We start from the raw sequence: 23,355 nt of genomic DNA on the forward strand, positions 1-23,355 counted from the left end.
CCCTTCTCTTGTAGTTACTGCCCAAATCATATCTAGTATTTGCAGGTTGTCAATTTGTTGACCGTAGTAACAGGGCCTCCTTTGACTAGGCTCTGCTGTTTCTTAGCTGGGTGACCTTTGGCCAAGCCCTTCTCCTCTCTGGGCTGCTGTCTTTTCACTTTGCAAAAGATCACATGGGTAATAAGTGTATGGCTTTAAACATTCAACTCCCATGAGTGTTTGGGTGGACTTTAGTGGTCCCTGTTTCTTTTTGATTTTGACACCACCAACCTGGACCTTTCTTAGACTCAGTTAGGGGTTCTTAGCCCAGGGCCTGCAGATCTCTCAGTCTGTAGCTAGATTTCAGAAGGTCTGTGAACTTGGATGGGAAAAAATATTTGTTTGTTTCTACATAATTGATTTCCTTTGTGAGCCTCTGTGTATTTCATTTTAGGCATTTGAAAATGTAATTCTGAGGATTCCATAGGCTTCACTGCACTGTCAGAGTGGTCCAGGTACAACCAAGGTTAAGAACGCTTGGCCTAGATGATCTTGAAGGTTCCTCACAGCTCTACCATTTTGGGCTTCTGTGATTCTTGGGAGAAGCCAAAATTAATCTCTCCCACTTGGATGGCACTTTAAGGTCTGCAAAACCCTTTCCTCTCAACAAATATTGTTATGCTCATTTTATAGATGAGGACAAATCTAAGGGACTTGCCAGGGGTTCCACAGCTAGTATGCATCTGGGACAGGTTTGGCCCCCAGGTCTCTCGATTCCCCATCTGACACGTGGCCTTTTAAGCCTGCCTTAGCTACTAAGCAGTATTCTCCAGGTTGTCCATTTCTCCTGCCCCTGGAGCTAGGGGACATAAGTGAATAAACTGGATAATTGGGAAATGCAAACACACTTGACTTCATCCCTCAAGGTGAGAGAAATCAAAGATGAAAAGAGATCCACTGGGCAAGAAGAATTCCCATTGCATTGATTTGTACTCTCCAGCCTCACACCACTTCTATTCGTTAGAATCGCTTGACAAAGAAAAGAAAACACATGATTTGCCCAGGGTTCCTTGGAGGGGCCCTCTGAAAGATGTCACACCAGGCCCATTGTTGCCTAAAAATTGCTTGAACTCTGCGTTGGAGTGGAGTTCTGCCTGGCTTTGAATCCTACCTCAGATACTGCTAGCTTTTCTGGGCCTAACTTTCCGCATTGAAAAAGTGAGGACCACAATACACATGAGACAGTGGTTTGCAGATCTAGTGGTAGGCCAGCCACATCTTTCAAGGGGGGCTGGGCAGAGAAATAATCTAAAGGTGAAAGTGTGGCCACCAGAAGCTCCAGAACCCACAAAGGGATGCTGAAAACTCCCGAGACCTGACCTGCCTTCTTTTGGGCTATGGAAGGAGACAGAGGCAGGGTGGGTTGAGGAGAGAGTGGTGTACTTGGGTCTGGGTTCAAATTAGGCCTCTCATATTTGCACCTGCTGTCCCTGAGCCTCAGTTTCCTTCTCTGAATAATGAGAGGGTTGGACCAGATGGTCTCTAATGCATCTTTCAGCTTTAATTCCAGGAGCCCATGATCTTGGCTCAAAAGCAGACCTGGGAGCCACGGGGCAAGCTTCTGCTTGATATTGGCACTTCCTAGCATGGAGAATTTTCCAAAACTGGAATGGTGAGGCATGCTGCCAGCTCAGGCATGGATATGATGGCCTACATGATCTTTGAGGTCTCTTCTCTGGGGTGCTGTGAATTGCAGCTGGTGAGGTCTGGCAGGGAACGAGATTCTCGCGGATCCCAAAGGGCTCCCAGAAGTTGGCCCTCCCATGAGAGCTAGCGTCCCAGCTTGTCAGTCCAGCCCCAGCCTTCTGGTCCCTGCTTCCTCCCTGTTTCCCCCGCCCCCTCCTCCCGCCCCTATCCACCACCTCCCCCACCCCCAGCCCCACTGGCTGAGGCAGCTCACAGGGGCCAGGGCACATCTCGCTTGAGGCTCCTGAGAGCACAGGCGAAGACTGGGAGCTGTGACTTGGGAACTGACTGGGCTGGGAGTTTGAGGGCTGAGGGAGGATTGAGCAGGCTAGGCTGAGCCAGGGCAAAGTGCTCTGCCATGGGTGTGGGGCTGGCTCAGATCTGTACCCTGCTCCTGGCTTCCTCCCATGCCGGCAGTGATGCTGCACAGTGGGGACCCCCGGACACCCCTGACCAAGGTCATGGCAGCTTCTGGGGGCTGCAGGAGGACCTGGATCCCGGCAGTGGCTGGGGATCCCAGGAGGTCCAGACCAGCGGCAGTGGCTGGGACCCGCCGGGCAGTGACAAGGACATCAGCAGCGACAGTGGCTTGGGGCTCCGGGGAGACCCTGACCATGGCAGCGGCTGGGGCCCCTCGGGCAGCCCTGAAGGCACCAACGGCTCGGGGGCTGCACACCTGTTCATCTTCTCTCTGGATTACCAGCATGTGCAGGTGGCCTTTGAGATTACTCTGTGGATCATGCTGGCCTCACTGGCCAGGATCGGTGAGTTGGGAGTCCAAAGCTTGCTCAGCCTTCTCTGGGCACTAACCTGTCCTCTTGGAGCACAGAGACCGGGGAAAGTGTCAGGAGGCCGGGCAGAGTGGTGTGGGCTTCAGCCCTGAGGGACAACTGGGGCTTCTGGGGAAGGGACCAGGGAACTCAACTCCGGGCTCAATTGGGTCTGACCTCACTTAATACCCCTTTGAATTACTTGCCCCCAGCTTCTGGATAGCTCTCTGTATTTGTCCGATGGGTGGTGAAATCAGGGCACTCAGTCCTGCCCAGGCTTTGGGGAAAACATCAGTACTCTAGTATTATAAGAAATGTGCCTGCCTTCAAGTTTCACTTGTCCCCAAATCTTCAATTAGTAAAAACTGACCTGTGTATAGAGAGCTTCACATCCATTACCTCATTTGATTGTCACAAGAACTCTGTGAGTTAAGGGCCATTATTATTTGCGTTTTACAGATGAGGAAACTGAGGCAGATACAGTAGAAAGAACATTGAACTTAAAATCATGGGACCTGAGTTCTCAAACCTGCTCTGCCACATACCTGTGTGACTTTAGTTAAGTCTCTGGGCCTCAGTTTCCTCAACTGTAAAATGAGGGAGGGGATGGACTAGATGGGCTCTAAGTTCCCTTCCACCTCTAGACTAGATCTAATATCCTGTCACAGAGACAGATCCCACAGTAAAGTGCATTTCAGAGGCAGGTTTTGATCCGACTTGGTTTCACTGCAAGCCCAATACTGGATGCAGCCATGCCCAAATGTACTGTAGTCAAGAGTTTTATTTGCCAGGACTGTCTTTGATGCTTCTTACCAAGTGTCTTCATATTTCTTTGGGAGACTTTCATAACTGTCTTCTTAAATCAGTTATTCTAAAGTCTGACAAAACTAACCAGTGCTCAGTTGATACCAGCTTGGAAAGTGTATGCAATGCTTTATACCCATAGGCCTCCAACTCAGCAAAGAAGGGAGGGAGCTGCATTTTGTCAGTTGCATTGCCTATTTTATGTCAAAACATATCAACAGCCTTGTAAGAAGTTGGGCCTGCTGTCTGAGTCTGCCATGCGGTGGTTACCCAGTAAATGTCTGCAGAACGTGGAGAGTATTGTGCTAGAATCTTGTCCATTCCAGTCTTCAATGCTGCTTCCTTTAGCTGTGAGACAAAGGACATTCAATCCCCAAATGGTTCTACTCCCCAGTTTTGTGAAAATGACTCTGTTCTGCCATGCAGGGCCTTTAGTTAAAAGAAACCTTTGCAAATACTGCTGTTCCAGGAGAGGGGCTTCGACACTGAGCCTGAAGACTTCTTGCTAACAGTATGATGGAGGGCAAGGTCATAATGATGGGGTGCTTGGGTGCTCGTGTTTGGGTGCTTGTGCTTGTACTTGGACCCCAATTTCTCCCTAGTCTCAGAAACATTGTCTCTGACAACCACTCCCCAGCCCAAGGACACTGTGCCTAGCAGTTATTCACGCATGGGCCCCAGCAAGACTCTTATCTCTCTCCCTGGTTCAGCTACACAAAGCTGGGGGAGAGAGTGCTGGGCTGCTCAGGCCCCAGCCCTCAGATCATGTCTCTGGAAGCCTCCCAATTCCTTAGTAAGTTCCTATCTTGTGAGAAAGTTTTGCATTGTTGCAGAACATTCTCTCATCAAGACAGAGAGAGAGGAGTGCCTTGCCCAGCCCACGGAGTTTTGTCTTTGGCTGGCCCAAGGACTCTTCCTCCTGCCAGACTCCAAAGATACATACCTCTGTTATCTCCCTCCCTATCCAGTATACTCCCTGTACTTTCTCATCCATAGCTCCCAAAGACACTTGGACCTTTAGATTACCTCATCAGTGTCCCTGGCATTCCTTTCCCATGCCCTTTTCCATATAAACCCTAGCTCCATCCTCAGTCTCTCACAGGTTCCTTAAGAATCCTTGCCCGCTGAAAAGCGTAACAATAAATCTTTGCCACCTTGACTTAAAGATGCTTGAGTCTGTGAATTCATTCCAGATGACCCTGTCCTGTACACCAGTCTTTGAGGGGTCTCAGCCTGTCAGACCGCAGCAATTCCAGTCCCCGAGCCTCACTTTCCTCCTGTGGAGAAACAAACAGGCTTGGTTCATGGACCCTGCCCTGGCTGCCTTACTGCAGAGAGCTCACGGAGATTAGGAATGCAGAAGCATTCTGCAGATCAGTGTGAGGGATTATTTTTAGGAAGCTTGGCACCTGTAGATATTTGTGGTTTCCTAATACTTAGAGAAATGTTGATGCCCGATGAGATTGCAACTTCAGAATTGTGGGCCTAGGGGGGATCTGGAGGAAGTGTCCATTCCTGTATCTCTAGGTAGGACTGCTCTGACACCATCCCAGATATCAACTGTCTGACTGACCCATCCTTGGTGTGGCCTCAGAAAACCTCTCCAGGGGGAGAGGCAGTAGCTCCTTTTTGTCTGCTTTGCAGCTGCCTAGGATAGGGAGGTGCTTCTTAGACTGGGTCTTTTGGCTGCTTCTTTGATGATGTCCCGCAGACCCATTTGGCACTCTACTAAAGGGCATCCAATGCTTCAGGGAGTGGAAAAAAATTTGCAGCCCTACAAGAGAGAGAGACAAGACATATACATACAAGCCTGCAGTGATAAGCAAGTGCGTGATTGGATGTGTGCCAAGGGAATGCTAAAGAAGGGATGTCTGTGCAGTGGGCAAGTCAAGAACTATTGCCAATGGCCCCCATATGAGGTGCCTACATTTCATTGGCTCAATGAAGGAAAGGCCCTGAGGATTACTTTGGTTATTATCACCCTAGGGCCTGTCAGAGCCCATGACAGAGGGGAGAAGTGGGGTGTAAGGAGTGTAACAAACCTTTTTTTTTTTTTGGCAATTGGGGTTAAGTGACTTGCCCAGGGTCACACAGCTAGTAAGTGTCAAGTGTTTGGTCTGAGGCCGGATTTGAATTCAGGTCCTCCTGACTTCAGGGCCAGTGCTCTATCCACTGTGCCACCTAGCTGCCCCTGGAACAAACCTTGGACAGAAGAGAGTCAGAAGACCCAGGTTCTAAGTCTGGTTCTGCTATTAAGCAGCTGTGTGCCCTTGGGCAAGTCACTTCTCTTATCTGCATCTTAATTCTCTCATATTCTGAAGGGGGAGGGTTGGATTAGTTGACCTCAAAGGTCCCTTCCAAATCTATTGTTCTAAATAAGAATTGAATACCAATCTAAACTCTAACCCCCAGCACCAGTAATGTGCCTTTCCAGGTTATTGAGACCCACTGCCACTGAATTTCTTATCATTCTGATGACAAGAAGGATTGCTGATAAATACATCATTTCATGTTTTAAAATGTCTGTACCTATTTATGAAGAATTCAGCGGATACATATAAATAATCTTGCTGATGGTAACTAGATAGGGTTTATGAGTCAACGCTGTCTCCATCATAGAGGAAAAATACCTTTGTCCGTGCCTCTGCATCTTAATTACGTCATTATGAAACTGGCACATCTGAAATTGAACTTTTTTTTTTTGTAAATCCTGAGGCTCAATGATAATGATGAACTATGGAACTGTAAAACACTGTCCATGGTGCTCTACTGTGTAAAAAGTGCTTCCACCCAAGTCCTGCTTTATAATGTGAGTGACCCTGGGTTCTTCAAAGTTATACCAGTAGGTCCTACTAGGCTAGAAGGATCCTGAGCACCAAAACCTTCTGATAGATGATCTCTTGGTCTAGGACCAGCCTAGCTGAGTTTGAAGAAGTTCGTCACCAGGCTGGCCACACGGGGATGAATTTTGGGACTTTTTCAAGTATAAAATTTTAGAGGGGTTGCAATCTGAATCAGTAGAAAGTTTCTATGCTGACAAAACCACAAATTCTTGAAGTATAGAAGTTATTTTCCTTTAGAGAGGTATTGTGTATTGAGGGCTGGCCTTGGAATCTGGAAGACCTGAGTTCAAATTCTACCTGTGACACATTCTAGCTATGTGACCACGGGCAAGTTTCTTAATCCTTCAAGCAACTCTCTAATACTGTTATAGAGGAATTACTGTTCTGTATCAGTGAAGGGAGTTTTCACTCTGGGAGTTTACCACATCAATGAAATCACAGATAGGGGAGGGGCAACGAATTCAAATCATATAACATAAACCCTGTGAGAGAAGGTTGCATAAGTATTATTATCTCAACTTTATAGATGGGGAAACTGAGACTCAGAGAGGTTAAATGACTTGCCCCCAAAGTCACTTAGTTGGAAAGTGTCAGAGCTGGGTTTCAAAGGTCTTCTGACTTCTGGTCCACTTCCCTCCAGCACACACTCTGTCTCTCCAAAAAGAAGTTACTCAGAGTAAAGATGCCACACTCTTATCAGCCACACCATCCTTTTCTCTCTTCCAGGGTTTCACCTTCACAGCAAACTGCCCTCAGTTGTTCCAGAAAGCTGCTTGCTGATTTTTGTGGGGCTTGTCATGGGTGGAATCATTTATGGCTTAAATGACAAATTCCCACCCGTCATGGACAGTGACATATTCTTTCTGTACTTACTCCCCCCAATTGTCCTTGATGCAGGCTACTTTATGCCCAGTCAGCCCTTTTTTGAGAACATTGGCACTATCCTTCTGTATGCAGTTGTGGGCACTCTGTGGAATGTGCTTGGAATTGGCCTTTCCCTCTATGGCATTTGCCAGGTGGAGTACTTCAGCTTGCGCGATATCTCCTTGCTCCATAATCTCTGGTTTGGGACCCTGATTGCCGCCGTGGATCCCGTGGCTGTGCTCTCAGTGTTCGCAGAGATGCACATGAATGAGAAACTATACATTTTGGTCTTTGGAGAGTCTCTGCTCAACGACGCTGTGATTGTTGTAAGTATTGCCGCCTTCCTGGTGTGTGGCTGGTGAGCCAGGCTGCCCTCATGATGGATGGAGGCCTCTCCCCATAAAGGGTACCAGAGAATTCAAAAAAACTGGATTCAGTCCACCATTGGCCAAGCAATGCCCTTACAATAAGCTTCTCTGCAGGGGCACAGTCTCTGTTCTCAGTTCACAGATAAATAAACATAAAGTAATGACACAATAAATGCTGAATGATTTCAAAGGGGAGGAGGCATGAGAAACGAGAGCAAAGCTTGGCTTACTCTTTGGTGTCCAATGAACCTTTGGGTGTTCTGGGAAACCCAAAGTTTGAGAAGTGCTGAGTGGTAACTGCTGATGTTTATATGGTGCTTTAAGAGTTTTCCAAAGCAATTCCTATGTATTATTTCATTTGAACCTCACTGTGAGGACACTGAGGCTCTTAGAGGTTACATGACACACCCCAGGTCACACAGCAAATGCTTAGGGGAATATTTGAACCCTGCTCTGGACTTCAAGTCCAGCATTGTGTTCACTATGCCACACTACCTTTCTGGTTGGGGTTGGATCGATTTGGATGACTTGGGCCGTCATTTTTGACCTTTTCTAATGACATTTCTTCTAACACCTTCTCTTCCAGGTGCTCTATAAATTATTTCAGTCTTTCAGTGAAATGCCATCTATCACGACACTGGACATATTGGCTGGGATGGGAAAGTTCTTTGTGATTGGAATTGGAGGAGTCTTCATCGGTCTCCTGTTTGGAATGGTTGCTGCTTTTACCACTCGCTTTACCGCGGCCACCCGTGTCATTGAGCCCGTCTTTGTCTTCTTGTATAGCTACCTCTCCTACCTCAGCGCAGAAATGTTTCACTTCTCTGGGATTGTGGCGTAAGTACCCCAAGGATCTTTGATGGCTCAAGGAAGCCTTGGGTTTAGAGTTTTATGCTTGATTCTGCCCAGTAAAGCCAGGAAGTGCCTCTGGTGACATATATAAGGTGGAAAGAACAATCCCTCTCTCTGCCTAGCCGTGGGACCTGGGCCACGTTCTTCTCTCTTGGGACCTCAGTTTCTTCATTTGTATAATGGGGATGAAACCTGTACTATTTACTTCACATGACTGATATGAGGCCCAGATTTGAGAATGGATAGAAAAGTGCTTTGTAACCATAAAGAGTTTTATAAACATTTTAGATTAATTAATTTTTAAGCAAGCATTTATTTTCTTTCTATTCCACTCCATTGAATTTCAACCCATTGAGCCATTAAACCATGACCACCAACAAACTCTCTTAACATAGGCATAGTTCAACAAAGCAACTTTCTGTTGACCATATCCAAAAAAAAAATGTGTCTCCTTCTTCACTCTGAGTCCATCAATTTCTAGCAAGAGGTGAATCGCATGCTTTATCTTTGGTCTTTCAGCATTGTCATTGAATTCACTGATAAGGACCCAAGACTTACCAAGTTGTTTTTCCAAGTTTGTTTGTCATTGTTCGCCTCGCTCATTTCACTCCATGTCAGTTCATAGTTGCCTTCCCAGTTTCCTCTGAAACTGTCCACTTTGTCATTTCTTATGTCATAAAAGTATTGCATTACATTCATCTATAATAATTTGTGTTGCCATTCCCTGATTAATGGATAACCCCTTCATTTAGGGCTCTAGAAATGTGAAGTGGTAGTATATTGTGGATGAGGGAAATCCTCCTTTTCTTCTCCTCCAGGATTCCCCAGCTGGCCTTAAAGAATCTCTTAATCATTGAGGCATCACCAGCTGGATGGTAGCCCCACACACTGGCTACTTGGGGAAGTTTGGAGCTGGGGATGATGACATCTGGCTCTCCCTTCAGCCTTCCTCCAGACAGCCCTGGAAGCTGAGGGGTTCAATAGCTTTGTCCAGGGCTCCCTTGTTATCATGTGGAGGAAAACCTTCCCTGTTGTATACATCTGGAACATGCCAACTTCTGACCCATTTATGGTGGAAGACAAATCATTCTCTAATGTATTGTGTCTTGAGTCTAGAAATACTTATAATGAAAAAAAGAAATACTTATGATAAGGAGTGGCATGGGACATTTCAAGAACCTTGACATGGATTCTTATTCAGGCAACTATTGTTTCACTACATAATTATGAACTGTGTTATTTCTTTGACAAACCTCTAGGGCAGCCTGACGTAGTGAATAGAGGGCTGGCCTTGGAGTCAAGGAAGACCTGGGTTCAAGGCTCGCCTCTGACACATATCAGCTATGTGACCCTGGGCAAATCACTTAACCTCAAAGTTCTCCACGTAACTCTCTATGACCATAAGTTGTAGAACAATTACTGATCTGCATTGGTGGAATGAATTTCAATCCTGAGGATTTCCTGTGCTGATGAAATCTCAGGTCTGGATCCCAAATGAACAAATAAAAGTGAATAGCTGAGAAGATGAAGTTAATATAAATTAACAGGTATATTTTGCTTTTGAAAAGCATCATGATAAAATTGACAGGGAGACAACCTTGGAGTTGGGAAGACCTGAGTTCAAGTTTTGTCTCTGATATGTACTGGCTTGTGTGACTGTGGACATACCAGGTCCCCCAGGTGAGTCTTTGCAACTGGAAGTTGCAGATAAGTCTTGGTGATTTGTATTGGTGGAGGGAATTTCCACACAGGGAATTCCCTATGCCCTATGAATTCATAAGTCTATACCAGAAACACCTCCCCAAACACAGAAAAACCCCTAAACTTACCTTGAGGTCATGCAATATATTTTCCTCTACATCTGGTTGGCATTGAACTAATAATCACAACAACAATAATAAATACTGTTTAGTATCTGCTAAATATTTACATGGTAGACTAAAGGAAATGGACATCTTATTCTGTTTGAATTTGTATTTAGAGCTGGCGTCCCATTCTCTGTGTGCTACTAAAATGAGAACACACCCCTTCCCCAATGTACTCAACGCAGGGTTTCCAAAAGCTTAAAAAGACAAAGGGTGAATTACTGTTGAGTTCCAGAGCACTAATGCCATTTGACTTTCTAGGTGATTCGAAGCTCTAAAGGGATTTAACTTGAAATAATAAATTCCACAGTGCAGTGGTTGGAATTAGTTTGTTTTAACTGCGTGTTGGCTTGGCTAAGCTCAAGGATTCCATTCTGAGCCCAGAAAATTGTCTTCTGTCTTGGCAAGGGGATGAATTCCATGATTTAAATCACCCCTGATGTTACCAGTCAATATTAGCTATTGTCAGAGAGGTAGAGAGAGCCAATCCAATTGCCTGTTGGTTTCCTCTGGCATTTTACATTGAGCTGATGTAGTCCAGGGGATTTTTCAAGATTTTCCACAGAGTGTCTTTTTGGAAGCCTTGTCCTTTGGAAGTCCACATCTAATTTTTTCAGCTTGCCTGTTTGGAAACTGATCTTCAACTCTGTCCTCAGCCCAGAGGCAGCCACACCAGAGGGACCAATGGGGCTGAGCCCATCTTTAGCTTCCTGTACCCAGCTCAGGACATTTGCCTTTTTTTGAATTTGCTAGTGCTCTTTTTTTTTTTAAAATATAGGCTAGGACTGCAGCCCTCGAAGCTTTAATTAGATAATCTGGTCTCTTTATAGCCAAAGGTAGCAGCAGGAGGAAGGATTTGTACCATCCTATCTCCCATATATATTTCATCTGAGATATAGATTTTTCTGAAATTCCCCAAACAATTTGGGTTTCTTTCCAACTTGAGGCAAATGCTGTGGAGCTCTTTTTGTAAGAAAAGTCTATTGGGTTTGCCAAGTAGCAGGCTGTCGGTGAGCTGGGAGAGAGCAGTTCCATTGGAGTGGTCGGGGCAGCAGGAAGGTTTCTGAATATGGGGCAGGGCAGGGGAGTCAGTGTGATTGTAAAGGTAAGTGCAGAGAAGACAGTGCTCCCAGGGTATCCCTTTCAGAGTCCAAGGAAAGATTTTTTTAGGATAGGGAAGACCAGAACATGTTTCTAGGGAAAGAGAAAGGGGCCAGTGGGGAAGGGGAGCTGAAAGACCTAGTAGAGAGAGGTGGAGGAAATCAGCAGAAAGGACACCTCTGGACCCTCTGCAGGAGGGATGGTTTTCACTTTGAGGTGGGAGGGTAGGAGGAAGCATGGGGTGAAGAGGTGGAGAAATTTTGATGTAGAGGGTAGAGAAGTAGCTGGAACTCATCCCAAATGACCTTTCTCCTCTTGGTAAAAAAGGAAGTGAGTTAGTTTGCAGAGAATGAAGGGACAGGGCTGGTCTCTGGGGCTTGAAGAGAGTAAACAGTTTGGAACAGTTTCAGTGGTGAATGAGGGAATCAGGTAGAGGTGATCCAAAGCTTTCTGAGCAACTCTGAGAGTCCTTTTAATGGTAGCTAGACTGAATTTGTGATGCGGCCGATCAGCTGGGTGCCACTTTTCTCCTCTAGTCTAGGCAGCCTAGGAGGAAGGAGGAGTAGGGAATGGAGCAGAGAAAGCCACTGGCAGGCTTTGCCCTAGGCTGGAGGTGGTCTGTAGGACGGATATGGTGGAAAGTCAAGGAGGTGTTGGCAAGGTGTTGAACTGGTTGATTGTGGGGTTTGGGTCGGGTCTGGGTGGGTGGACGAGTATAGCTAGAAAACTCCAGACAGACTGAGGAAGGAGAGATAAGTTAGCAGACTAGAGGGCGCCGGAAGGGTGGATCACACAGTTTGAGAACTGGAAAGGATTCAAATGATCATCTGGTCTACTAGGCTGCTGAAGAGGAATCTTTGCAGTAGCACTCCCAACATATGGTCAACGAGACCTTGCTTGAGCCCTCCGGTGATGGGGAAGCCCACTCTCCCCAGGCAGCCCATTTCCCTTTGGGACAATTCTCATTAGGGAGTTTTCTCTGACATCAGGCTGAGATCTGCCTCTCTGCATACCAAGTCTAGGCCGTCTTCCCCAGGGCTGCCCCTCAAAAGAATCCGTTTCTGCAAGAATGACTCCTGTCAGCCTTCCTATTCTAGGAACAGCTCTACTAGGAGAACTGGAACCTGGAATATGGACCCCCGGGGTTTCAGCCTTCCAAAGCAGAGAGCATCCAGTCTCCCCCACCCACTTGATAATATTTTATTTTTTCCATTTACATGGAAAGATAGTTTTCAACATTTGCTTTTATAAGATTTTGAGTTCCAAATTTTTTCTCCCTCCCTCCCTTCCCCCCTTCCCAAGACGGTAAGCAATCTGATATAGGTTATACATGTATAATCACATTAAATCTATTTCCATATTAGTCATGTTGTGAAAGAAGAATCAGAACAAAAAGGAAAAACCAAAAGAAAGAAAAAAACAAAAAAAGTAAAAATAGCATGCTTTGATCTGCATTCAGACTCCATAGCTCTTTCTCTAAAGAGAGCATGCAGTCTTAATGATAGTTGCCTTTAGCATTAGTGGGGTACAGGCTCTGGAGAGCAGTCTGTGTTCTTTCTTTTCCAATGAAGTGGTGTTTCTGAAATCTAGAGGCTGGGTGATCTTGGGGAAGTCACTTCAGAATCCCAGCCCCCATCTCGGCAGCTCTTCCTGGGGCTCGGCTTCCTCATCTGTGAAACGACAGGGCTGGAGTCCGTGGCCTCCAAGGTCCTTGCCAGTGCCACCATTCCACATGTTTCTGTTTCCTGGCCTTTGATCCCTCTCATTCCACGTTGTCTTCCTCTGATGTTTGTTGCTTCACACGATGACTCCAGAGTCCTCAGGTAGCACAAAAGCTTTAACACATCTTAGTGAGGCACCTGTGGCCTTGAGATGTTAAGGGACTTACCTAGTGTCATCCAGCCAGACCGGATTGGATAATTTCATGAGTTGCTGTGGCCAAACTCAATTTGTCCCCTCACGGCCAAGCTTCTGGTGCTGAAGGTTTCTGCCCTGAGCTAAATTAGTGCTCGGACATCAGGCCCACCCTCATACCTCTGTTTCCCTGAGAGTATCTTTTAGGTATCTATGCACCACTGCTATGAGTTAAAAGCTCTCCAATTTTTTTTGTCTATTTTTATGGCATCTTACTCTTTCTTTTTAATATTTAAGGCTAGATTTCTTTATCTTTATTTTTATTTTTTTTTGCTAGATTTCAATATAGAAAAGTATGAATTTAAAAAAAAAACTGTCCTTTCCTATCTTAGGAAAGGTATTATCTAGTTAGAGCTAAAAGGGACTTTAGAGTTCATCTGATCTAGTCTCCACTTTTCTAGCTGAGGAGGCTGGGGCCTGGAGGGTTTCAACACCTTTGTCAAGGTAGTCACATAGGCAGTAAGCCACAGAGCTGCGATTGGCCTCGGGCCTTTGGCCCCAACAGCAGCATTCTTTCCCCTGCACCATGCATTCGTTCCTTTTGAGCTCAGCAGGCACGAATTTATCTTCCCGAAGTTTACAACCAGGTGGCCCGTCATTCTCAGAGCCATTTCAGTATATTGGCCCAATTTTTGCATTCCCCTATTAGGGTAGGTTTGAGAGTAGCATCTGTTAATTAACTCTGCTTGGGTCTGATAGTTCTTGATCTGACTTTTGAGGCTCTTGGAAAATAGCAGCCATTGTAATTAAATGTTAGGCTAATGCCACTTCTTGGCAGAGGAGACAGGAGAACAACTCGTTTTATCTTGTGTCATTCTCAGTATGCAGAAAGAAGGTTGCTGTTGGCTTGTTTTCCAGGTGTAGGTGAATGCTGCCGAATGTTGCCTCAACCACCATCCTTTGGCAGTAATGTTATTGAGTGCCACCAGACCATTATGAGCCCAAGACTACAAGTTGTAGGCATGATGTTGGCCTGCGTTAGTAGAAGGAATTTCCATAGCAGGAATTCTTCTACACTGATGAAATCACAGGCCTGGACGAAAAATGTAATTAATAATTCAATATAATGTTGAGAAGCCTTGATGTCATGTCATTTGGCTGATTGCTGAGTAGCAAACTTATTGGTGTAATGCTGAAACGAATTGCCCTTTATAACACTGTTTCACTGAATATGTCTTCCTGTAATCAGTTGTTTTTGAATATAAACTTATTTATTCCAAAGACCGACAAAGATATAAAGTGAACTTGCCCCTGAATCCAGTAGCAAAGAATGACCTCATCACATCAGTAGGGAAGTCTATGCATTGCAGGTGGTATTGGAGCTTCTTCTAGTCTGTATCCATTGGTCCCTTCCACATTTGCCCAGTGCAGCCGTGTCCTCTGCTGATCTCACATGGCTGCTGTCCTACTGGCCTGATGGCCACTGCTAACCGTTGCTCCTATGAGAGAGCGTAGAAAGTTTTTCTCTTTCCAGCTTTCTATTTAAGAAAAAGATTGAGCTGGCCCCTCTCTCTTGTAGATTAAAACTCAAAGACCTTTTGCTTTCTATAGCCCTTTAAGAAAGGCAGATCCTTTTACAGCTACCTATGGGACAAAGGGGAGCAACCCTCAGAGGTTTTCCCTCCCAGAGGGAAGGAGCCTTACTGGTAAAAGGTACTTCCTCTCCAAAAGGAAATTTCTTCTTCCAGGGACCAAGCTTTTCAGGATACAGGACCAAGGGACCAAGCTTTTCAGGATATAGGATACAGAGCAGCCACCACTGGCTAGTGCCAGAAGGCATATGAATTTTTTTTTAAACCCTTGACTTCATGCTTCTCAGGGCAAGGGGGATGGGGTCTGTCAGAAACCTTATCCTGACATAAAAATTGCTTAACTTCTCTGATTAATTTCCTTATGGGAATCCTGTGCCCCCAAAGCCATTTTAGAGGAGCTATGCCAAAGAAACCCTCAGAGTTCTGTGGGTCTGACCCACTTTAGTCATTTTGTGGGGGCCCAAGATGCTTTGTGTCTATCATCCAAGCATAAAAACCAAGGCCAGAGGGCAAAGTCATCTATTCCTCAAGCTTAGCCACATATCTGTCTTTGGCATGCCCATATGGCCAACTGTTAACTGCCCTTCAGGAGTTAAGGGAGTAGAGAATTTCAGAAAGAAAGGGATGGTCTATACTGGCTGATGCTTCGGAAAGATCAAGGAAGGTGAGGACTGAGAAAAACCTTTGGACATAGTAAATAGAAAAGCGTTGAATATTTTTTTCTGAGCTGCATTTTTTTTCACCATTCAGCTTGTTGGAATTGAGATTCTTTTCTGAGGGGTGGGGCATTGTCTGAAATTTTAATTGTGTGACCTTTGTGGTGTATTAAGACATCTTTCCTTGTGTTGTGAATCTTTGAGTGAGTCACCAAATATGCTGATTAGGACCTGGGCCTGGAATTTAGAGGTTTCTAGCTTCAGTTCTGAGTTCTGAAGTGAGCTGGGGAAGAACCAGCTCGTGAGCTTAGAGCGAACGTCACAGCAGGTTCCTCGAGTTGTGGAGAGGACACCGCAAACTTGCAGTCAGGAAGAATGGGCTTGAAATTCCAGCTGGTCACTTCCTAGCTGTGTGACCCTGGACAAGTCACCCAACCTCTCTTCCCCTCAGTTTCCTGATCTGCAAAATGGGCAACTTTGGTTCAATGGCCTTGAAGGTCGCTTCTAACTGTAAGTCTATGCTCTGCTGATCTCGTAATCCAAGAGTGTTGTCCATCAGCTCCTGTATGTTTGACCACCGCAGGGTCAGCTGGTGGAATGTGGTAGATGAGAGGGAATATTCCTTGTGAAAAGTACGTTATGGCACTGTTTGTTTCCATTGGGGACTGCGTAATACAGTGAATGGCTCCCCAAAGTCACAGTATTGGAAAGCCATGACCTCATTTGTGTTTCCATTTTAAAGGGACCTGCTTTCTGTCCTGTCGATGTGGCTCCCTCTTCTTATGCTTTTAGCTGGCAGCATTGCCTTGTCTATCTTTAGCTCTGAGATAGGAAGTGTCTGTGTAGTTTCAAATCTAATTAGACTCCCTAAATTCTAAATTTATCAGAAATGAGCAATCACTCTAGACCTTTCTCATCTTTGTATCTCCCTTGTGCCTAGCACAACACCTGGCATATGATTAGGGCTTAGCAAATGTCTATGGAATTGAATTGGATTGGAGGAGAGGGTACAAAGGCATTGCTCACAATTTCATAAGAGCAAGACAGCATTTCTTTTCAATATCACTGCCTTATTATTTCTTTTCCAAATGTCAGACCTCTGGGTCTTTGGAGACAGCTATCTGCCTTGGCCCTGATATGTGAGTGAACTGTGGGGGGATGGCCAGGTGGGCACTGCTCACCACTTTACTGGCTCCCAGAAAGTGCCATGGTGGGGGAGGGGTTCCTGCAGTGATGACTGCCCTGCTGTGACATGGTCTTTGGCAAAAGTTCCTGTGGCTTAGACTGGCCCCAAACTTAAAGAATGGTGATGTTTACAAAGAAACCAGAGATTGGCTTATCAAGGTCCTTGTTTAGCATGCCCTGTGCCCTGGAGGGGAGCTCAGTAGAAGTTTGTGGAATGAACGAATGAAAGAAAGGCATCATGGTCTTATTGGTACAAATGCTTCATTTGTGGAATTCAAGATGAGCCAAGATCAAAGTAATGTCACTGCTTTCCAAAACTGTGACTTTGGGGGGCTATTCATTGTATTACTCAGTCCCCAAAGGCTTTCCCACTAGCAGCCCTGCAGAAAATAGATCCATGGTGTGAGAACAAGAGGGAGTTAGGGATCTCTGAAGTCCTTCTGGCTCTGAAATGTCCTGACTTTGATGGTGTTCTTTGTGCAGTTAGGAGGGAAAGGCAGGGTGAATTTGCCATGGTTCACTAATGAGTTAGTTGCGAACTTGACCTTCTAGGTTAGACTCTAATCATTAATATACTCCCATCCTCATACTATAATCAATACTTGAACCTTTAAGGAAAGTACAAGGTCAGGTCTTAAATACCATTAGCCACTTGTTGACCTTATCAGGAGTTACACACAGAAGAAATTGAAAAAAATAATGCAAGCAGGGCATTTCTCTCAAAGAAGAGAGAAAAAAAAATGACTTCGACATCAGAGATGCTTTGTGTGACCTTATTCTTCAGCGCTCTGGTGCATTGTAGATCCCTTCAGCCTCCCACAGGGTACTGACTGTGGCCCATCCACTTCTCATCCTGGTTGACACTTGTCCATGTACTTCTATAGCTCCTCCATGGAAGAGTCAGCTGACAGCTTGGAGGACTTTATAAATGTTAAGTACTCAGGCCATTGGTGTGTTAACCCTCCCTTCATTTCTCTTTCATTCACATTCCTTCTTGCCAGTTCTTGAGTAGAGGTTAGCATTGGCTGCAAGCTGCAGCTTACTGGTCCCTACCATGCTCTTTGCCATTGCCCTTTGGATTTTTTATTTTCACTTTTTATTTTATTATTCTTGTGTGACATTGTTAGCGTGGGAGTTGATAAAGACCTGTATTTTCTATAAATAGTCAATCAGAATATATTCCAGCATTGCGATAGAGATCAAAGGGACCTTGGAAATAGTCTCTCTCCTAAATGAGACTGTTTACACTTCAAGTCCATTGAGTCTAACTTACAGATTAAGGACCTGAAGCCCAGGGAAATGAAAGGAGTTGCTCAGTGTTGCAAAGGGGGTAAATGGCAGAGCCAGAATTCATATTTAGGTCCTTGGACTCCAGATCAAGTGTTCTGCTAGAAAGAAATTAGGGAATCTTGAGAGCTAATCTGTTAGGCTAACCACATATGTCCTTATTGGTTAAAGAACCAATTATTCAAGAGGAATCAAAGGGCAAAAGTTTAAATGAACACTTTGCACTTTGAAATTGACCTTGCATGTGCTGTACCAAGAGACAAAAGGGTGCAGCAGGAAGAAATGTCTGGTTTTCCATAGAAACGGGAACTCATTACAGGTTCGTGAACATTCGTTAATCATTTAATTTCTGTGTTATTACTTTCTTCCATCCCTCTCCTCCCCTCATCTTGGTATGTCCTTAGGGGCCAAAGAAAGGCATTACAAGACTTAAGTGCTTTTATTTGGCTGTGAGGACACAAAGAAAATTTCACGTAATTACAAATATCAAAAGTCTAATATTTGAGGTTGTTGTTCTGGAGCACATGACTCTTAGAATTTGGAATTCTTTTTTTTTTTTAGCATTATGCCTCCTTTTAAAAAAAAAGGGTTATTGTTTTTTTATCACTGTAATTTCCCAGTTATTTCTCCCTTATTGTGTGTACAAAGAAGGAACAATTAAGAAAAAAATGGCCACACTGACCATGACTGACAGTGCATGCCTCATTCTTCACCTTTAGTCCACCATCTCTTTACCAAGAAGACACAAGTGGGTTTCATTATTAGTCCCTCTGGAGGGAGTCAAGATTGTTCATTACATTGATCTGAATTCTGATATCTTTTAAATAGTATTTTATTTTTTCTAATTACATGTAAAGACAAATTTTAGCATTCATTTAAAAATTTTAAGTTCCAAATTTTTTCCCTACCTTCCTCACCTCTCCCCTCCCTAAGATTGTAAGCAGTTTGATATAAGTTATATATGTGCAATCATGTAAAACGTATTTCCATATTAGTCATGTTGTAAAAAAAGAAACTGCCCAAAATAAAAACCACAAAAAAATAAAGAAAGTGGAAATAGTACTCTTCAATCTGCATTCAGACTCTGTCAGTTCTTTCTCTGGATGTAGATAGCATTTTTCCTCATGAGACCTTTGGAATTGTCTTAGATCATCGTATTGCAGGGAATAGCTAAGTCATTCATAGTTGATCATCATACAGTGTTATTACTACTATGTACAGTGTTCTTCTGCTTCTGCTCACTTCACTTTGCATCAGTTTGTGTAAGTCTTTCTAGGTTTTTCTGAAATCATCCTGCTCGTCATTTCTTGTAGTACAATAGTATTTCATAACCATCATATGCCACAATTTGTTCAGCCATTTCCCAATTGATGGACATTCCTTCAAATTCCAATTCTTTGCCATCACAAGAAGAGCTCCTATAAATATTTTTGTACAAGTATGTCCTTTTCCTTTTTTTTAATCTCTTTGGTATACAGACCTAGTAGTGGTATTGCTGAATCAAAGCATATGCACAGTTTGATTACTCTTTGGGAAGAGTTCCAAATTGCTCTCCAGAATGATTGGATCAGTTCACAGCTCCACCAACAGTGCGTTAGTGTCCCATGAGTTATAATGTCTTTAAGCATTGTTTTCATTTACATTCTTTTATTCACTATGTATATTGTTCTCCTGGTTCTTCTTACTTTACTCTGCATAGTTCATATACATCTTTCCAAAATTTTTGAGTCCTTAAAATTTTTTTCTTGTGGCACAATAACATTTCTTTTAAAATGTTTTTATGTATTTTGTTAAATATTTCCCAATTTAATGTAAATTTTTTAAAAATAATCATTTAAAAAAACTTTTGAATCTCAAATTCTCATTTCCTCTCTCCCCTCCCCCCTTATTGAGTAGGCAAACACTTTGATTTTGATTACATATGTGAGGTCATGCCAGATATATTTCCATATTAGCCATGTTGCAAAAGAAAACACAAACAAAACGGAACAATAAAAATAAAGAAAGCAAAAATAAAGTATGCTTCAGTCTGCATTCAGAGTTGATCAGTTCTCTCTCTGGAGGTAGATAGCATTTTTCATCATGGGTCCTTTGGAATTGTCTTGGATCATTTGATTAGAGTAACTAAGTCTTTCACATTTGATCATCCTTATAATATTGCTATTACTGTGTACAGTGTTCTCCTGGTTCTGCTCACTACAATTTGTATCAGTTTGTATAAGTCTTCCCAGGCTTTTCTGAAACCATCCTGCTTGTCATTTCTTATAGCACAGTAGTATTCCAATACAATCATATACCACATCTTGTTCTGCCATTTCCCAATTGATGGGCATTCCCTCAATTTCCAATTCTTCACTACCATAAAAAGAGCTGCTATAAATATTTTGTACATATAAGTCCTTTCCTCTTTTCTTTGGTCCTTTTGGGACCTTTTGGGTATGGAGAGTTTCAACACTCTTCTAGCCCAAGCATTGTACCTTCCCTCATACATTAGGGAGATGATCAGTCGTCTTTTTCTGCCACTTAGATTTGTTCTTCAGGCTTGACTTCTACCAGACTAGGGACCTATGTGGTACTGCTAGATTTGATGGGATTCCTAGGGTTTGAGGAGATTCCACAGCTAGGAGCATAAAAGAACCATACCAGAGTCCAGGCTTCTTCAGAGCCTAGGGGAGGTAACATTGCATGTCTTTTCCTTGCATGAACTTGTGAGGGCCATTTCTCTCATTTTGGTGCCTATGGTAAGGTTACAAGTGGCCTCATTGTTCACTTCTTCTACCAGGTGAAGTTCATCATTTCTGTTTTTAACTGGATTGGTCAATTTGTTCATGAATCATTTACAAATTGCAGCCTGAAGCAGTGACAAGTCTTTCTTTTCTTTGTCAGAGGGTCAGCTTTAGATACTAGCATAGTACATACATAGATACATAGATAGGATCTAGACCCAAAAGGGATTTTAGGAGTTCATTTTATCCAACTTCCTCATTTGAAAGATTAATTGCGTAATAAAATAGCTGCCATCTATATGACTCTTTAGGTGGCATAGTGGATAGAGTAACAGCCTAGAATCAGGAAGACCTGAGTTCATATGTGGCCTTAGATACTTACTAGGTATGTGACCTGAGGCAAATCATTTCACCCTGTTTGCCTCAGTTTCCTCTTCTGTAAAATGAGCTGGAGGAGGAAATGGCAAACCATTCTGGTATCTTTTCAAGAAAACCCCCAATGGGTCACAAAGAGTCAGACATGACTGAAAATGACTGAACAACAGGTACGTGACTCTTTTTTTTAATTTTTTTTTTAGTTTTCAACATTCACTTCCACAAGATTTTGAGTTCCAAATTTTCTCCCCATCTCATCCCTCCCCCCACCCCAAGATGGCATGCATTCTGTATACTCCTTCCCCTAATCTGCCCTCCTTTCTATCTCTTCCCCCCTTCTCTTATCCCCTTCCCCTTCTATTTTCCTGTAGGGTAGGTTAGATTTCTATACCCCATTTTCTGTATTTCTTATTTCCCAGTTGCATGTGAAAACAATTTTTTTAAACTTTTGTTTTTAAAACTTTGAGTTCCAAATTTTCTCCCTTCCTGCCTCCCCACCCACCCTCATTGAAAAGGCACGTAATTCGATATAGGTTATACATGTATAGTCAACACTTCCACAGTAGTCATGTTGTGAAAAACTAAGTATACTTCCCTTCATTCTATCCCACCCCCTATTTATTCTATTCTCTCTTTTGACCCTGTCCCTCCTCAAAAGTGTTTGCTTCTGATTACCCCCTCCCCCAATCTGCTCTCCCCTCTATCATCCCCTTGCTCTCTTGTCCCCTTTCCCCCCATTTTCCTGAAGGGTAAGAGGTTTCCATACCCAATTGAATGTGTATATTATTCCCTCCTTAAGCCAAATCCTATGAGAATAAGATTCACTCATTCCCTCTTACCTTTCCCGTTTCCCCTCCACTGTAAAAGCCTTTTCTTGTCTGTTTCATGTGAGATAATATATCCCATTCCACCTCTCCCTTTCTCCTTCTCCCAGTATAATCCTCTCTCATCCCTTAATTTTATTTTTCAGAAATCACCCCTTCATCTTCAACTCACCCTTATCCATCTATCTATCTATCTATCTATACATACATATAATTTTTTCCCTCCAACTACCCTAATACTGACAAAGGTCTCATGAGTTATAAATATCATCTTTCTATGCAGGAATGTAAACATTTTAACCTTAATAAGTCTCTTATGATTTCTCTTTCCTGTTTACCTCTTCATGTTTCACTTGAGTCTTGTATTTGAAAGTCAAATTTTCTATTCAACTCTGGTCTTTTCATCAAGAATGCTTGAAAGTCCTCTATTTCACTAAATGACCATTTTTCCCCCTGAAAGATTATACTCAGTTTTGTTGGGTAGGTGATTCTTGGTTGTAATCCTATCTCCTTTGCCCTCCGTAATATCATACTCCATGCCCTCCTGACCCTTAATGTAGAAGCTGCTAAATCTTGTGTTATCCTGATTGTGTTTCCACAATATTTGAATTATTTCTTTCTGGCTGCTTGTAATATTTTCTTCTTGACCTGGGAACTCTGGAATTTGGTTACAATATTCCTAGGAGTTTTCCTTTGGGGGTCTCTTTCAGGAGGTGATCGGTGGATTCTTTCAATTTCTATTTTGCCTTCTGGTTCTAAAATATCAGGGCAATTTTTCTTGATCATTTCTTGAAAGATGATGTCTAGGCTCTTTTTTTGATCATGGCTTTCAAATAGTTCACTAATTTTTAAATTCTTTCTCCTGGATCTATTTTTCAGATCAATTATTTTTCCAATGAGGTATTTCACAATTTTTTCTATTTTTTCATTCTTTTGGATTAGTTTCACAGTGCCTTGATTTCTTATAAAGTCACTAGCTTCCAATTGCTCCATTCTAATTTTTTTTTGTTAGGCAATTGGGGTTAAGTGACTTGCCCAGGGTCACATAGCTAATAAGTGTCAAGTGTTTGGTCTCAGGCTGGATTTGAACGCAGGTCCTTCTGACTTCAGGGCTGGTGCTCTATCCACTGCGCTACTTAGCTGCCCCCATTCTAATTTTTAAGGAAGTATTTTCTTCAGTAAGCTTTTGGACTTCCTTTTCCATTTGGCCGATTTTGCTTTTTAGGGCATTCTTCTCCTCATTGTCCTTTTGGACCTCTTTGGCCATTTGGGTTAGGCTATTTTTTAAGTTGTTATTTTCTTCAGTATTTTTTTGGGTCTCCTTTAGCAAGCTGTTGACTAGTTTTTCATAATTTTTTTGCATCATTCTCATTTCTCTTCCCAGTTTTTCCTCTACTTCTCTTACCTGTTTCTCAAAATCCTTTTTGAGCTCTTCCGTGGCCTGGGACTGATTCATATTTTTCTTGGAGGCTTTGGATTGGGAGCTTTGACTTTGTTGTCTTCTTCTGGTTGTATGTTTTGATCTTCTTTGTTACCAAAGAAAGATTCTATGGTCTGACTTTTTCTGGACCTCTGTTTATTCATGATCCCAGCCAATTACTTGAGTTTTAAACTCTTTGTTAAGGTAGGAGTCTGCTTCCAGTGTGGAGAATGTACTGTCCCAA

The 23,355-nt window shown here is 43.3% G+C and overlaps 1 protein-coding gene across 1 annotated transcript in view; it reads left to right on the top strand.

Moving 5' to 3' along the window:
• Positions 1-2,132: 2,132 nt before the first annotated feature.
• The window catches only part of LOC114026340 (sodium/hydrogen exchanger 2-like), a 96,619-nt gene continuing 75,396 nt past the window's right edge, over positions 2,133-23,355 (top strand). The window contains 4 exon segments of the mRNA XM_027840026.1: positions 2,133-2,256; positions 2,259-2,489; positions 6,869-7,332; positions 7,961-8,211. Coding sequence (XP_027695827.1) covers positions 2,133-2,256; positions 2,259-2,489; positions 6,869-7,332; positions 7,961-8,211 — 1,070 coding nt within the window.

Source organism: Vombatus ursinus, unplaced genomic scaffold (genome assembly GCF_900497805.2).
Source record: "Vombatus ursinus unplaced genomic scaffold, bare-nosed wombat genome assembly UNPS02004691.1, whole genome shotgun sequence".
Classification (NCBI taxonomy): domain Eukaryota; kingdom Metazoa; phylum Chordata; class Mammalia; order Diprotodontia; family Vombatidae; genus Vombatus; species Vombatus ursinus.